The sequence below is a fragment of the Lynx rufus genome, unplaced genomic scaffold (genome assembly GCF_022079265.1).
Source record: "Lynx rufus isolate CCGP_SWC_20201006 ecotype Redwood Valley unplaced genomic scaffold, mLynRuf1.p SCAF_15, whole genome shotgun sequence".
Taxonomy (NCBI): domain Eukaryota; kingdom Metazoa; phylum Chordata; class Mammalia; order Carnivora; family Felidae; genus Lynx; species Lynx rufus.
Genome location: NW_025814829.1, coordinates 22,035,663 through 22,052,774, shown reverse-complemented (window position 1 = coordinate 22,052,774; position 17,112 = coordinate 22,035,663). Strand labels below are relative to the sequence as shown.

Sequence of the window (17,112 nt, the reverse complement as noted above, 5' to 3'; positions counted from 1 at the left end):
ACTATAGCAGCATGAAGCCCTCCACACTTAAGGCCTATTACTAGTGTGTTTTCAAATTTTTGTAGTTTTCTTTTTTTTTTTTTTTTTAAATTTTTTTTTTCAACGTTTATTTATTTTTGGGACAGAGAGAGACAGAGCATGAACGGGGGAGGGGCAGAGAGAGAGGGAGACACAGAATCGGAAACAGGCTCCAGGCTCCGAGCCATCAGCCCAGGGCCCGACGCGGGGCTCGAACTCACGGACCGCGAGATCGTGACCTGGCTGAAGTCGGACGCTTAACCGACTGCGCCACCCAGGCGCCCCTAAATTTTTGTAGTTTTCAAGCGGACCGGCCGTGCCTTCTGCCGGAAGGCTCTGCCCACCCCCCGCCGCCACCGCCCCCATCGTTGCCTGGTTGGCTCTTGGTGATCGTTCGGCGCTCAGTTCAGCATGTCCTCCTCAGAGGGTCCCCTCTGCCCAGCAGCTGCTCACTCCCTCGGGGAGTCCTGTTGACTTCACTGTCTGAGATGATCTGTTTGTTTTTTACGTCCATTTCCTGTCCCCTTGCTTCGAGAAAGTTACTTACATGAGAGCCCGTTCTCTTCAATATTTCAATGTTTCTGAACCCTAAAGGTGCCCAGTGAGTATCTGTTTAGTGAATCAAAGGGAGGTACCCTGCCCGCTGGGTTGCCCCGACACCTGCCGCTAAACATCTAGGCGGCTCATGAACAGACCAGTCTGGGGGCTACGAAGAGGTCAGACCCGGAGGGAGGAGGGAGGCTCCCAGGCAGGTCTAATGGCATCTTCAGAACGGCTCAATCCAAGCTGCTTGTCTGGAGCGGGCAAGGCTCACCATGGCTCCCTTCCACTCTGGGGTTCCACCCTCCAACCCCCCTCAACCCCATCTTACGGGAGTGCCAGAGTTGGGTCCAGCCTGAGCTTTGGACTTGGAACGATCTGAATCTTAGAAGTTCTGTCTCTGCCTCTGTCTGGCTGAGGGACCTTGGACGGGTCTCATCATCGGAGTCTCGGTTCCTGTAGTTGAAAAAAATGGAAATAATAACCATAACAATACCTAACTCATAGGACTGTCTTTAGTCAGTGCGTGGCCCACGAAAAATATCAGTTAAGTGTTAGCTCCTATCGGCATTGTTCTTGTCATCTTTACTGATCAGTTAGCTGTTATTTTTTCGATGCCCCCCCTCCCTTAGCCTCCGGAACCTCCCCTTCCCGTGTGGCACCCCTGCCAGAGTGTGCAGGGGTGTGGCCACGGCATCCTCTGCCCTGCCCTCTTGAGCGTGGGATTTGTAGACCTTCCCCCTATGTCCGCCTCTGAACCACACTTGGTCTGGCAACATCCGTGGTAGGAGATTCTTCCTCATTCAGCCGGGCCGGCGCTCAGGGATGGGAACTCCCCTGCCCCTCTTTCCCGAAGCTCTTCCTCTCCCTCTCGGAGCCTGCCACCCCTCTACTCCAGGTGCACAGTCTTTCCATGTTTTCACTGTCATCAGGAAGGTGCTGGCTCATAAGCGAATTCATACTCTGGAGTTAGTGCTGTCTTGGCTTTTAAAAATCATACCCATAGAGGCCAATTCTTAACCCAAAGGGACCTATCTCACCAATGGTGGGATTTTCAGCACTGTGAGGGAGACACTGGAGGTGATGGGGCTGGTGCCTTCAATGACGTCCTGAAGGTGTTGCCTGCCCTGTGTGTTGATGTCTCCAAAGTTTGCTCCCCCGCCGCCCGCCCCCCCCCCCATGTCTATCTGAGACTGCACGCTCCTGAGGACAGCCGTCTGTCTGGCTAGTTCCCAACACAGCCGCGGGGGTGGTGTGGCCTCAGGCCCCAACTTGGGAGGGATAGCCCCAAGCATTGGAGAACATTCAACTTGCCCCACCCCATGTGCGCCCCAGGACTTGCAGCCTCTGTTTCTCTTTCCCACGTGTGGGGAGAGGTGAGTTTCTCCCTGGCCCTGGGACACAGCCCTTCCTGTGAGAGCCCGCCCCACCTCAGCTAAGGTCCTGGGTCCAGCCCTTTCCCACCATGGAGAAAATAGCAAGAAAAACAGATGAGAACTGATACCCTAAGCTGCAGGTCTGCTGGGACCTGGCCCTGGAGGAGCCCCAGGAAAGCTTTAACCCCGGGGCTCCAGACAGTCAGGAAGGGTGAGGGGAGGAGGGGTGTGGGCGCCTCTCTAGTGAGAAGTTGCGTCCTCCCTCTCTCGCACCTGGGTTACTGTCCGTACCCACCTCCTCTCTCAGTGGGTCATCATTGCCCGGGTGTGGGTCCTGGGTGCCTCCCGCCCCCCCCGTCCCCCCAGTCCCCAGGCTAGATGACAACAGGAGGTCACCTTGTCCATCCCCGCATCTCTGGGCAGACCCTCTTTGGACAGGGTCCAGATGTTCCCATTTTAAAGCTCGTAGGAAAGGGGCATTGCCACTCTGCCAGTCAGCCTGTATCTAAGTGACCTGTAGGGAGCCTGGTGCCCCGAAGGAGAACTGGTCTCAGAGTCACGAGACCCTGATAAGTTATCGGCCGTTTCGGGGCCTGGAGTTCCTAATCTGTGAAATGGTAATCCCATTACGTGCTGCATTCCCAGGGCGGTTGTGGGGATCACCTGAGATGTGAATGTACAGGGCTCTGTAAACGATAAATGGATATAAATAGGATGTGCGATGGGCCGCGATGGTGGGGTCAGGAGGGGGGGTGCCTGGCCCCCAGCCTTCCACAGCCGCAGCCCCATTTGGTCCTGCTGAGGCTCACCCTGGAAACCCGCTTCCCCCAACCTCGCGGCAGCCATGGCAATGTCAGCCTTCTCTCCCGGCAGAACGGTCCGTGCTCCTTTGGTCTTGCCCCCTAGACTCATCTAGAGCTTCTTACACCATGGGATGTGTGGAGAGCACTTCCAGATCATCAGTAACGAGCCCGGAGCCAGATATCTGCAGAGCCGTTAGGCTGTGTTTTGCTGAACATCTATAGACACTGGAAGTTTTCCAAGTGTGAGCGTTTCTAGGGGCTTCCAGAGGTAGGAGCTCAGGCACAGGAGCATTGGTGGGGTGTTTACAGACTACTTGCCTTATGTTATTTCGTCTGTCCTTACCCTCTGAAGTGGGGTCCACTGTCTCATTTTACAGAGAAAGGGTTGATCTAGTAGGCTGCGAATTCCAGTCTCTGACTTTCAGTGTGTGCACCAGGCTGGCCATCCTGCTGGCGGTCCAAGAGGTGGGAATGGGCTTCAGTTGCAGCAAGATAGCAAGGATTATGTGTAAGAAAACTTAAGGAGGCACAAGCAAACTGGGTGCCTTCAAGGCGTCTGGGTGCTCCGGGGACACGAGGACCCTGTGATCAGAGTAGGGGAGGGGGCACCACACTGAAGGTGTCAGAGTCAGCCAGGGTCCCCATTTCTCCCATTGGAACGATAAGGAGATTGGAAATGAGGTTCCCAAAGTCCCTTCTAGTGCTTGCTCTCTAGATGGGATGAGGGGATCTGGTTTCTCCCTCCCCTCCAATCGTTCCCCTTCCCATCCCTATAAACCTTCACAGAGCAGGGGGCTTTGGTGCTTGGAGAGGTGTCCAGGGTGAGAGGGACCTTAAGTATCATCGCCGTGAAGAAGAAAGCCACGGATTCTGCAGGCACAGGACAGAAGCAAATGGAGTCCTAGGGAGGCCTCCCCTTCCACCCCTGTGGGTCTCAGGAGCTGTTTAGATGCTCAGGAGGGCACTCCATCCATCTCAGAGGCTGCATTGGAAAATAACAACTGGGCAAGTTGCTGCGCTGAGCCAGCTCCTCGGCACAGAGCCGGGCGGGCCCCAGCCCCTGGCACTCACTCCAGGGCGGTGTGTGGGCAGAAGACATGCTGGTTACTGGCTGGATTGGTTAAAAGGGAAGTGGGGAGCTCCCAGGACGCTGAAACTCTCTGCCCTCGGTGGGGGCGCCGTCACCGCCCATGGGCAGCCTCGTCCGTTTTCCGTGTCATCCAGATGTTCTCATTTTCTCTGTGTGTCATGACACAGAAAAGGCTGGAAAGCTCTATCCCTTGACATAATCTGTTCATTTCCTTCAAAGGACACACGGCAACCTGTAATTGTCTTGTGTATTTATTTCCATGTTGTCTGTCTCTTTGCCCAAAATGTGAGCTGTGGAGAGGCCAGGGTCCTTTACCTAATACCAAGCACAGAGACCGGCGCTTGGCACAGAAAACACCCCATCTGTGGAGCAAGTGCACCCATGCATGCATGCATTCATGTGCCTTGTTTGCAGCGAATGCTCAATGACCATCAGTTATCTTTCCCGAGAATAATTCTCCATTAGCTTGGGGGACAGAGATGGTGCTTGAACTCAAGCCCTCAGGAGACGCATGGACAGTGATTGGAAGGGGAAAGGGGAGGTAAGCATGGAAGGGGAGATGGGGGCACTGGTAGGGAGGTAAGGGGCAGGGCCAACAGGAGGGAGGTGTGGAAGGCTTTTTTCGACAGTTGAGTCAGCTGGCCCAAGGGGAAGAGTGGTTCTTCAACCCTCTGGCTGTTTTTGGTCAGTGCAGACGTGTGTGAGGAAGCACAGGAAAGTGCCACCGCCTTCCATGTGGCCTTGGGTGGATCACGTGATTGCTTGGAACCTCAGTTTCCTCATCTGTCAGATGGGCACTCATTCGTCCGGTGCTTTCCTACCCCGCGAGGGCTGTCATGAAACAGTGATGAGAGGTGACCAATGGGGACGTGCCGAGCACACGTGATTGATTTTTACTTTGGTGATTTTATTAAAACTCTTTGTTGTTTTCTGTCCTGATTTTTAATCTTGATTTTTAGTTTGTTATGATTTTTCTGCTAACCAGGCTTCCCACCCTCTGCAGGTGAGATGCACCAGTGCATTGTAAGCTCTGGCCCAAATCTTGGATCCTGGAGACTCGGACCTCTAGCCAAAGACCGGCACCTCCCCACTCACTGGGTCCTGGCTGGGGCGGGAGCCTCCTTTTGGGGCCCCGTAGGGGCTGATGGAGCCTGGTGAGAGTGGGGGGGACTCACACTCTGCCCTCCCCTTCCCCAGGTACAAGACGGTGGTGACTCCCCGGAGGGCGGCGGTGGCCATCGCCGGCTGCTGGATCCTCTCCTTCGTGGTGGGCCTGACACCCCTGTTCGGCTGGAACAAGCTGGGGGAGGTGGAGCGGGCCTGGGTGGCCAACGGCAGCGAGGGTGAGCCCGTGATTGAGTGCGAGTTTGAGAAGGTCATCAGCATGGAGTACATGGTCTACTTCAACTTCTTCGTCTGGGTGCTGCCCCCCCTGCTGCTCATGGTCCTTATCTACCTGGAGGTCTTCTACCTGATCCGCAAACAGCTCAACAAGAAGGTGTCGGCCTCCTCTGGCGACCCACAGAAGTACTATGGGAAGGAGCTGAAGATCGCCAAGTCGCTGGCCCTCATCCTCTTCCTCTTCGCCCTCAGCTGGCTGCCCCTGCACATCCTTAACTGCATCACCCTCTTCTGCCCTTCCTGCCGGAAGCCCAGCATCCTCATCTACGTCGCCATCTTCCTCACGCATGGCAACTCAGCCATGAACCCCATCGTCTACGCCTTCCGCATCCAGAAGTTCCGGGTCACCTTCCTTAAGATTTGGAACGACCATTTCCGCTGTCGGCCCGCACCCCCTGTTGATGAGGACCCCCCGGAAGAGGGGCCCCACGACTAGACTCCACCTGCTGCGTCTGCCTGCCCCCATCAGGGGCATCTCAGCCCAGTCCCACCTCCCCACCGGTCCCACTCCCTGAGCCTTTCTGGCGGGGCTGTGGGGTGTGGGTGCCCTGCACCTTGGGTTCTGGAGGAGGTTTGGCGGGGGGGCCGTTCATGGGGAAGGAGCCAGGTAACCTGAGGGGAGGAGGAAAGTGGCTTGAAACTCCCCACCTGTGTGACCATCCCACAGGCAGCCCGGTGCTTCAGGCTGGACTGACCTGGGGAGACTGAGGCTGCAAAGGGCCCACGTGGGCTGGAGGGCAAGCTTGGGCTCCCATGGCAGTTAGGGGAGCCCGCTTATCTCTGGTGGTGGTCACGCAACCCTGGGACCAAGCCTAAGGAAAGGAGAGGATCCCCTCCAACGTGGACGGAGAGAAAGAAACTGGGCTTCATGGCCCTGCTTTCTCTCCTGTTCTGTAGGAGAAGGTGGCAGAGCCACGGAGGGGCGGGAATCAAGGAGCCTCCGTCCCAGCCTCCCGGGACCCTGAGCTCCCAGCTTTGCTGGGCGTCAGGGTACCTGCCCTCCTTGCCCTGGGGAGCCCAGGTTTATATCTGGGAGAAGCAGAAACGGCGGATCCAGAAATCATCCCCAACCTTCGCTTTATTCTCCACCAACCCCCGGACCCTGGGTAGAGGCTCCAAGCCCCCTGGAGCTGGTGTAGAGTTGATGTGCAGGCCTCATGCAGCCAGCAGGTGGCAGCACTGAGCCATTGTTCTTGCCCTGAGTGTCCCAAGGTGGAGCCTCGAGTGTACCCGTCATCTGGGCCAACCAGCTCCACTAGCCCCTGGTGATGGCCTGGACTCCCCTAAGTGACATCCATCTCTGCTCTTTCTGGGCCAGATGGAGAGGAGAGCCCCAGACGTGCCAACATGAGGGCGCATTCTGCCTGCCTGGGGAGGAGGGGACCAAGGGAAAGTGCTGAGGTTGGGCACTCCTGGGATGCCATGGACCAGGCTGGAACAGGCCGGGGGAGACCACAGTCCTGAGAGTAAGGGAGGGGAGGTCTTGCTGGCACTTAGATACCCTCAGTATCCCTGGCATCTAGCACAGTTTTCAGGGGCTTGGGGCTCTGTTGCACAGTCTAGGCTTTAGAGCATCTGGGGAAGGGTCCACCCTCTGCCAAACTCGGGTGCCCCGTGTATGGAGGGAGGGGGGCAGGGTTCTGAGCGTGGACAGCAACTCCAGGCCTTGAGTCCGGGCCCTTCCCTTTCTCAGAGGTAGGATGTTCCCTGGCTCCCAAGGAGGACCACCTGACTAATAAAAGACTGTGAACCTTGATGGAGAGCACACCCCTGGCTACCCACCCCACCCCCCAACCATCTGAAGGCAATAGACAACCTCAGCACAGAGGAGCAATGGGGGGGGGGGGAGGTGGGGATGGGGAGGAAGCAGGGAGAGGGGAGATACGGAGGCGTTCAGAGCAAGGAGGGTTCCAGAGAAGAGGGTGTCTGTTCGCGTAGTTAGGCTGTAGGCATAGCAAACCCTGACTGTGAAAGCGAGATCCTAAAAAAAGCTCATGTCTGGAACTCCCCACCCTCCCATGACATCCTGAGTCCCCTCCCACTGGAACCTTCCTCAGGATGTCATACGTGGAGACCCCCTCACGGTGACACATCAACCCCCCCCCTCACTGGGACACAGCGCCTCCCCCATCACAACGATGCTCGTGGTCACAGAGGCCCCTGCACCTTAACACCACACACCTTTATTTGAGCGCTTCTCGCCCAGACTGCAGCTCTCTGCAGGGGCACTCCAATCTCTGCACTTTCCAGGCCCCCTCGCATGCCCGGGGAGACTGGCCTGGGGCCCGCCAGGCCTACTTCTGGCTCCTGGGCTCCAGCCTCTCGGGGAGGAGGCTAGGCAGGTACCAGGGAGCAAAGCCATCCGCTGTCACAGAAATGGGGGTCTGGGGCATCCGTGGAGCTCGATGCTGAGCCTGGTGGCCCCAACCCCCCCAGGTCTGCAGCACCTGGCGGAGGACACGCTTCATGAGCCCTGCTGTTAGGCAGGGCTGGGGCTCCACCTGCCCTCTGAAGAGGAGAGACAGGGCACAGGGCACAGGGACATAGCCCCTCTCTTTCCTTCCCAGGCCTCCTGCCCCAGGGGCCCCATGTCCAGCTCTGAGCTCTGCCTCTGCGGCTCCGGGAAACTTCCCTGCCTGTCCAGAGCCTCAGAACCCCCTGGGGAGGGAAGGTGGGGCATAGGTCATTGCCCCCACATTGCTGCCAAGGAAGTGCCCTGGTCTAAGGGCACGCAGAGCCAAGGCTAGACCCCTGTCTCGGGTGCACATTGCCTGACGCTGCAGGTTTGTACCCAGAGCTGACCACCACCTTCCCCTCTCACCCCCGCCCCCTGCCTGACCCCAGAGACAGCGGGTCCAGACATTTACCATTCTCATCACAGCCTCCTGTCGCTCTTCAGTGCGTGGCTGAGGCCGGAAGAGATGCCGCAGTTAGAGTGGGGGAGGGGGACACCTGCAGGGGCCCCGAGTTGGGGGCAGCGGGACAAGAGGGGCTCAGGGCTACACCCCTTCACCTTGGGCAGTGCTCGGACCCTGCAGAAGAGCTGAGTGCTGTAGCCCGGGGTGGAGGTGTGGTCAGCCAGGGGCTGGGTAAACAAAGGGGCTTCTGAGAAGTCTTGCTCGACAAACCCTTTAGGCTTGGCAACGATATCTGGGTTCGGGAGAGAAAGGGGGGCAAATTCGAGGTTATAGGAGTAGACCTCTTAGAACTAACCCCATCCATTTTCCTAAAGTAATCACGATAGCTTACACTTAGGCGGCTCATTTAATCTGCATCGTGTCCCTCTGCCAGCGTGTGTTATCCCCATTTGACAGACGGGAAACTGAGGCCTTCATGGATGCGTGTCTTGCCTGATATCACTTGGCGAGTCTGGGGTTTAAAGGGTAGAAAATTACACGAGGACCATGGCTCTCTGATCAGAGAGCTGCTGGTCTGGAGAAGGATCTTAGCATCACAAGGGCAGGCGACAAGCCATTTCATGGCTGCCGTGGAATGAAGGAGCTCTGTGGCAGGGTCCCAGGCTCCTGTGACCTTGGAAGCCAGGGGTGGCCAACGTGTGGGAACGTAGAGCCCGAATGTCTCAAAGCGGCAGAGGAAAGCTGGGACCACGGCTGGGCGGGTCAGCGAGGGGACCGAGAGGGGAATGGGCAGGAAGACTGGATAGAGGAGAAGCTCTTGGCTGAGGCTGGGGACCTACAACCCAGAGATACCATATTTCATTTCTGTTGGTCTTGGGAGACCTGACTGGCTTTCCTTTTTTAAACAAACATTTCTTCCTAATTCTGTGTAGCTCGGGCCGGAGTTGAAAAGAGCGTGCCTTCCCAATCCCACACAGACTCTGCATGGGGGTGGGGGGAGCTGGAGGTCACAGGGCGACAGGGAGAAAGGGCTTGGCATCTCACATTTGACTCAAGCAGGCCGGGTGCTTGTGTGGAGACAGTAAATACCCCTCTCTTTCTTATCCGTCTCTGTGGTGTTGTATTAAGGTTGCGAGGCTTGTGTTTTAGCAAACTCACTGGACAATACCCGCCCACGCGCTCTGCCCTTCAGAGCAGTTCTCTTGGGACGCTGCACATTAGCCCCAGTGACTGCTACGATGCCGGCAGCCACCAGCAACGGCAAACTAAGTGCACAGCCTCCCCAGGGGCGCATCTCGTCTGTTCCGATGTGTTTGTTAAAATCAATCAACTGCATGCATTTCTTTACAGCCGCTCGTGGGAATGCGTGAGTGCGTTCAGAGCTGTGGCAGGGGTGAGGAGAGGGAAGCCAACGTCCCGGCTCGAGGCCCCCACCAGAAGCCCGCAGGGAGGGACGCTAACACTCCAGGAAAGGCCGAGCCCGGCAGTCAGGCCTGGCTTGGTGTCTGCTCCCAGGCCCAGACCCACCTGCCTTCCGGATCTGGGCTGGCTCCTTGGTGACGGCGGCCAAGGTGCTGAGTCCACACAGGTTCTCCGAGAAGACCCGAAAGGAGTAGGCGTTTCCCACGATGAGGTCAGAGACGGTGCAGGTGGTCGGGTGGTAGCGCTCCAGCACCGTGAACCATTGCTGCGGGAACCCCAGCCCTGTCGTCCTCCCCTCTGACCCCTGCCCTTGCCCACCTGGCTCACCCTGCGGTCCCTTCCTCCTTGGGGCCCATTCCATGCCCTTTCCCTGGGGGCTGAACCACCCAGCTTTGGGAGAAGGGGTCCCTGGGTCACTCAGATGATCTCTCTGGGGTCCTCAGAGAATTCTGGATTTTTACCACTCCAGGGGTGGCCTGAGGACCTGCAAACTCACAGTCACCTGGGAACTCCTTGGAAGTGCAGGATCTCAGTCCCCACCCCAGAGCCACTGAGTTAAAATCTGCATTTTCGCGAGATTCCCAGGTGATTCATAGGCATAATTACATTTCCAGAAGCACTGCTCTAGACCTTGCAGGGCCTCAGAGAGTCACACACACACACACACACACACACACTCCTTGCAGTCTTCAGGAGGAAACTGAGGCCCAAGGAGGACAGGGATCTTGCTAAAAGCCACACGAGGAGTCAGGTTAGCGGCAGTTAGACTAGGACTTGGTCCCTGGACTCTTGGAGGGCTGGGCCTTCCTGGCCACCTTGGCCACTTCCCCCACCCCACTCGGCTCCAACAGGCCTCACCCCTATCATTTTGTCTGCCTTCTGCACCACGTAGCCCAGGAGCTCTGTGTTGCCTGGGTCCTGGGGCGGTGTCCACTCAAGGGCAACGTCGTAGCCCCAGACGTCCAGGAGCCGGATGTTGCTGGGGGGCCCAGGTTTCTTTGCGGGACCAGAGTGTGAAGAGGGAGTGAGGGGGGAAGGCTGGGCTTGCCACAACCCCCCCCCCCCCCCCAGCCAGGATCTGGCTCCTGTCACAGTCTCTGGTCTGATCCCTTCAGCTGTCAACTCTGGGGTAGGAGGTGGGGTATCTGGACCCCCAGCAAGCCAACTCTGCCTCCCCTGACCCGTACCAACCACCAGGATGTCAATGGCTGCCCTGGCCTCCGAATCCTCGAGATGCACAGTGAGCTCGTAGCGGCCTGAGCCAGAGCTCTGGGCCGAGGACGGAGTCCTGGTCCCCAGTGCACACGTGCACTCGCTGGCTGTCCAGGGCGTGGCCACTGTGGGTCCAAGAGGCCTGAGGCTTGGGACTCCTCCGGAAGGGAGGAGCTTTGGGGGCGGGTGCAGGAGGCTCCAGCACCCCCATACCCACTCAAGTCCAGGGATCCCTGGAGCCGTGCCCAGGGGAACCGGCTTCATCAGCCCTTCCCAGGAACGGCACCAGAAGTTGGAGACACACGTGCTGCTCACAGCCTCGTTCCCCAGGTGTCCAGCCAGCCCTGGGACCACCCGCCCTGTCCACAGGCTGGAGAGTCGCAAGAGTCCTGTGTACGACAGAGGGAGGGTGAAGCTATCGTGGTGGGTCTTAGGCCAACCTTCATGGGGATCCTGACATCCCCTGGGCTTCTCTGACACATCTCAGATGGGGGCCCTGATTTCCGTCCAGGTCGTTATCCTGGGCAGAAGCCACACCTACCTGGAAGGGGATTTGCAGACTGACGGTCTCTCCCACCTGGCGGATGTAGGTCTGACGAAGATGGCAGGGGACGCGGATCTTGGGGGCCTCTGCGTCAAAGCGAGAGTTTAGGCTTAGCCCAGCAATAGGGTTGCTGGTTGGAGGCTACTGTGGCGGGGGTAGGAGACAACTGGTGAGGGTCACTGGCTGGGCAGGAGGGCTCCGAGGGGCGTTCTGGGGCTGCCTCCTTGGTGGGCGAGGCAAAGCTCACTGCTGGAGATCCATGGGCCCATATTCCCTAAGGTGCCTGGGGAATTGAGAACCAGGAGGTTCCAGGAGGGCAGGGCCTCCATGGTGTGAAACAGTAGGCATCCCGGGCACTCCCTTGGTGCCCTGACCTTGTCAGGCTGGGATTTGCCCTGCAGCCCAGGCATTCCTGGGCTCCAGATGGGTCCTGGCGGGCTCCTTAGCTCCCCCTAGTGGGGAGTCAGGTGTGGCACCTGTTGGCCCTCATTCCCAGGAAAGGCGTCAATGTCATCTTCCTCCGAATCCAGCACCTTCCTTCCATTCCACACCAGCCATGGGCCTCCAGAGAAGCCCTTCTGAAATCGATTTGCTCACTTCTCTGTCTCGAGGCCACATGGGAGGATTAGGAGCTTTCCCTTCTTAAATGAGGCCGGAGCAGACATACCCCTTTCTTTCTCCGTCACCCCTCTCACGCCTTTCAGTCTTACAATTGGGAAATCCTTCCTGAAATCTTACTTCAGTCCCATGCCAGGGCAGGGAGCCACCTTCCTGACCGTCACCTAATCAGGTGCAACCGCTAAAGCCACTGGGCATTCCAAGGGAGCCTGCAGCGGCCCCTGCCGTTGTACCCCCTGGGCGGGGCAGCAGTGGTGGTGGCCGGGGCCCCTCAGCAGGAAACAGGTGGCAGCAGTTGGTGGGTGGCACACAGGCTGGAGGGGGAGGAGACGGTGGGAAGGAACACTGTGTCTCCGCGGATTAGCTGTGCAGGCACTTGGCTCTGGGAGCCTAAGGAGCAGAATGCTCCAGGGGCAGCTGCAGGGGGCCAGGAATGCTTGGCAGCTCCAGGTGGCTAAGAAGGGACAGCTGAGCAGCTGAGGATTCTGGACAAGGTCCCCACCCTGCCCTGCCCAGGAGGAGGGCCTGGCTGGTCCCTCTTTGTTCACGGCCTCCCCTCCCTCTTCTCTCCAGGAAATCCCCTCCTTGTCTGCCAGAGGAATGTTAATGGAGTCGTGGGTGCTGAGTGTGGCTGGCTCCTTCAGTGTCGTGCCTTGGAGCAGAGGGCCCAGGACCTGCACCCTCCCCGAGTCTGAGCTCCATGGGGCAGGTCCAGGAGCCTCCCAGCCAGGAGGGCTTCCTGGCACCTCCAGGCTAGAGTCAATGCGTCCATACTGTGGCTGCTAGGGCAGGGCCATGTCTCACACTCAGAGGATGGGAAGGTCCCAGAGAAGACTCCCTGATGCTTGGTGGCACGTGAACGGTCTTGTGTGGGAGTCAGGCTCTGGGATTGCCGCTATTGGGCTGGGTGACCTCGAGGGAGTCCCTGGGCTCCTTGGGACCTGCTTGGCTTAGATGGACCAGCCGTGACAGTCTAGGATTCTGATCTCACCAGCCCCGTGGCCCCACATCTCTTGGGCCTTGAAGTCGAGAAGTATTTCCTTGAATCCAAACTTGACCCCTCCTGTGGCCATGAAGCTCACTCCTTTTTGGAGGGCTTGTCCAGAACTGTGGGGGAACACTGTCCCCCTGTGGGTGTGGGGGAACAAGAAGGAAGGCCACCTGCTGGCCTGTGTCTCTCTTCACCCTGGGCCCTGGGCTGTCCCCAGAGACCTCAGATCAGACCAAATGACTCACTGCCATTAACAGACTGAAACCTGAGCAGCTCTGGGAGGGGAGCAAGGGTAGGCTTGAGGCTAATGCACCCTGCAAATAGAAATCTTAGCAAGGGGACAGCAGCTGGCCTCCTAGGTCCCCAGTACACCGCTGCCCTCTGGGGATGGAGAAAACTTCCCAGGCCTTCTGCAGGCTCTCGTCTTCCTCCCACCGGGGACATGGTGGGATAAGAGGCAAGCGAAGACTTCTCTCAGTTACAAAACCTTTGGGACGATCTGGAACCCAGGCCATAGGACAAGAACAGAAAATGGGCAGAAAATGAGCTTGCGTGGCCGCTGGAGGGGCTCAGATTAGATAGGAGGAAGAACAGGATGGCTCCTAGCATTGGGACCCTGAGGCGGGTGACTTGGGGAACTTGAGCTTCAGTTCGGGGGGGTCAGGGAGCCCTTCCCCCTCAACGCTTGGGGGCTGGGCCACTCGGGGAAATAGCATCTTTGACCTCCAGAGTCTTGCTGCTGAGGAACCTGGAACTTTCTTAAGGCAAGCTGGTGATAGCATGTGGGTTGTGCTCATGATGGTGGGATGGGGGGGGAGAGGACGGTCCTGTTTTCTTGGCCTGATGGCCTCAGTTTTCCTACCCATTGGATGAGGTGCCTGGGAAGGGCTCGGGGAGCAGGAGACGAAAGGGTGGGCCTTACCGATCATCTTCTGGATGTGGACAGGCTGCTCTAGCACAGCTGGTGGGCCGGCCCCCGAAGAGCTCACTGTAGCCACACGCAGGAAGAATTGGTCTCCCGGAGCCAGGTTCCTCACGGTCGGTCGGCTGGGTCACCATCATGGGCCGGGCATTCATGGGCACCCCCTCAGAGGCTGTGGAAAATGGGGAGCAGGCAAGGCCCCCGCTTCATGGCCATGGTCATCCTTCTCAGAGGGGCTTTCCTTTTCCCTGGTGATCTGGGGAAGTTGACCTCCCTCTCTGAGCCTCATTTCTTCCTTGCTCCCCTTCCCTGACTTGTCAAATGGCATCAAACACCCCTGGTGTTCGAGCCCTGGAATGGTGGCCAGAAAATCCCAGAGAGGGTTGGACACACTTGCCACGTCATGCAGCAATGTAGGGGCAAAGGGAGAAGCCAGGCTGAACTTGGCCACCATGGAGGTGAACAGCATGGAGGCAGCAGGAATTGGGCCATTGCCCTGGTCCCTGTTTCTCCTCACGGTCTCCTGCTCTCAACTGTCCCCTACTCCCAGCTTCTCTGGTCCCCACCTCCTGCTCGCCCTCCCCCAACAGGGCCCTCTGAGACTCAGCATCTCCTTCCCTTCTCAGCAGAGCAGCACCCGAGGGACCCCTACCCTTCTATCTGATACTTGCTCAGAGGCTCCCTGGAGCTGGACGACAGGGGGTCTCCCGAGGTCATTTGGACACCCCCCTGCCTCAGAGGTACATGGAGTGAGCACGAAGTGGGTAGGTGAGTGGGTTGAGGGGACCACTTGCACTTCATCCTTCTGTATCTAGCCGCCCCCCCACCCCAGACTGGCCCAGCTGCAGAGTCTGGGGGCTTGTCCCTCCTACCCCCCAGCCCACCACCCCTGGGTGTACGCAGGGCTTAGCCCAGAGCTCACCTCCCTCTCGGCAGAGCTCTAGCACATAGCCCTGGAGCCCCAGCCGCCCTAGCCTCTCTGGGGGCTCCCAGCTCACGGTCACTGAGCTGTCGCTCACATCCTCCACGGCCAGCAGCAGGGGGGCACTGGGGATGTCTGGGAGAGAAGTAGGGAGAGATGAAGAGGCCTGTGGTGGAGAGCTCTCCCCGCTCCCCTCCATTCCCTGCCATTCCCTCCCCGCTTCCCTCCTCCACCTGCCCCGTCTCTTGTCACCTTCATTTGGAGGTGCAGGTTTAGTGGCTGCGGGGGTGTGGGGGCCGGTGCCTGAGGGGCGGGCTCCTATGGTGCGGGAGCCTGCTCTTTCCCAGCAGACTTCGATGCTGCCATTTCTCCAGAAGGCTCTGCGCTGGGTGACTTGGCAGACTCAGAGGCGGTTTCCTCCGGACCACAGGCGGGGGCCTCCGAGGTGGCTTTTTCTGTCATTGCTGCGCCGGCTGAGGGGTCAGGCTGGAGTGTGCAGGGGTCAGCAGGGGTAGGTCTGGACCTCCAGGATGCCTGGGACACCTAGGCCCAGGCTTATATAGTCAGGGGCTGCCCCACCCCCAGCCAATGATGATTCCCAGCTGTGGGGTCAGGTCAGGTGGGAGGACTGGTGGGGTGGGGAGACGCCTAGGCCAGGAATAGCTCTGGGGGAGGAACTGCAGGGTCCCTTGAGGCGCGCACTACCTCGTCCATCGCTCTGATCGGACCTCGGCGGCCAGGGTGCTGGTGCCCGGATGGCAGGAGGGCGCAGATGGGTGAGATGGGACGTTGCCTCTGGAGGTTGTGCCAGGGGTCAGGGCAGTGGGAACAAGAGCTCCCATCTGGAGAAGGAACCCAGATCGGGTGTTGTGTTTGGCCTCTGTGGAGCCACTTGTACCCAGGGCTTCTCAACCTGGGTGCTGGGACCCAGACAGCCTGAAACAGCCCTCCCTGGGGAGCCCTGCCAGCTTTGCCCTGGGATTCCACACTCCCCTTGGCCTCACGTTCCCTGGGCATTCTCACTTGTGCCGTGTGAGGCTGAGGGCTCTAGAGAGGGAAGGAACTGAGATGCCCAAGGTGGGGCTAGTTGGAGGAAAGTCTTCCAGAAATGGGACCCTGGGAAGGGGGTCGAAGGCTTCTGGCCACTGCTTCTGCTGGAGAGGCTGGAGAGGACACCGTCTCCGCGATCTCTGCTCGGGGCCTCAGTTTCCCCATGTAGTACAGACAGCCCTGTGACAGTCCCCTAGCCCTTGGGAACGAGATAAAGTCACGAGGCAGAGCTGGAAGAGACCCTGGAGGAGGACAGCACTCTGAAACTTCTAGACTCTTGGCAACAGGGCACGGGCACGGGCATTTGCAGTGGGGGCGATGAGGCAGCTGCAACCAAACGTCTAGTCATTGATTCAACCATCCAAGAAAACATTAAGATTGGTAATCATTTAATAAGCCTGAAAATACCACGTGCCTGGGAGAAGGGGAAGCAACAGGAACCGTCATGGCTCGTGGGAGCGGAGATCGAAGAAATCCCTTCGGAAAAAGCGAGACAGTATCTAGTAAAAGTAGACAATGGGCTTATCTGTGACCTGTAGTGACACCCCTGTAGTGACACCTTCACGCACGTACCCCCAGAGACACGCACGAAAACATTCACAGCAATCTTATTTGTAATAGCCCGCGCCTGGTGAAAACGGCTGTCCCTCAATAGCGGAATGCATTGCTATTACATCATCACACAGCATCACGGGGCGCAGGGGTGCGCCTGTAATCAATCCAAAATACGGAAGGAAATGAACAAACTTCAGCTGCATGGACGATTTCACAGACATAATGGCGAACGAAAGGAGGAAAGCTCGCGGAACGGGGAGATCCCGTCCGCGTTCAGTTCAAAGGCAGGAAACCCCAGGCTCTCTTTCTCGAGGGGCTTCTGTAGGTGGTGAGGCCGCAGAGGAAAACAGGGGCAGTCAGGACAGGTGCCTCGAGGCAGAGGGCCGGGGAGGTATGTGATGGTGGAGTTTCAGGAGCACTACTGAGGTCTCACTTCCTGTCCTGGGTGGTGGGTACGCAGGTTTTCACTAGTTACTAATTCTTTACATTAAACAAATACATTTTATGCACCCTTTAAAAATATTTTGTTTAATGTTTATTTATTTTTGAGAGAGAGAGAGGCAGAATGTGAGCAGGGGAGGGGCAGAAAGAGAGGGAGAACACAGAATCCGAAGCAGGCTCCAGGCTCTGAGCTGCCAGCACAGAGCCCGATGCGGGGCTTGAACTCAGAGACTGTGAGATCATGACCTGAGCCGAAGTCAGACGCTTAACTGACTGAGCCACCCAGGCACCCCTTATGCACTCTTTAGCATGTACGATATATCCCGTAATTTAAAAATAAATACACGTG

General features: G+C 58.0%; 2 protein-coding genes across 2 annotated transcripts in view; one reads left to right on the top strand and one right to left on the bottom strand.

Annotated features, from left to right (window-relative positions):
- ADORA1 (adenosine A1 receptor) overlaps positions 1 to 5,724 on the top strand; it is a 31,997-nt gene extending 26,273 nt beyond the window's left edge. Inside the window, exon 2 of the mRNA XM_047077251.1 lies at positions 5,025 to 5,724. Coding sequence (XP_046933207.1) covers positions 5,025 to 5,664 — 640 coding nt within the window. The 3' untranslated portion in view covers positions 5,665 to 5,724. The remainder of the gene's footprint in view (positions 1 to 5,024) is intronic.
- Positions 5,725 to 7,395: 1,671 nt separating this feature from the next.
- MYBPH (myosin binding protein H) lies at positions 7,396 to 15,241 on the bottom strand. Its single transcript, XM_047077250.1, is given in 14 exon segments — positions 7,396 to 7,675; positions 8,096 to 8,134; positions 8,242 to 8,378; positions 9,614 to 9,773; positions 10,367 to 10,506; positions 10,696 to 10,787; positions 10,789 to 10,875; positions 11,075 to 11,079; positions 11,262 to 11,350; positions 13,796 to 13,919; positions 13,921 to 13,967; positions 14,718 to 14,852; positions 14,970 to 15,003; positions 15,006 to 15,241. Coding segments are annotated over 14 exon segments (1,416 nt in total). The 5' UTR covers positions 15,180 to 15,241; the 3' UTR covers positions 7,396 to 7,522.
- Positions 15,242 to 17,112: the final 1,871 nt, after the last annotated feature.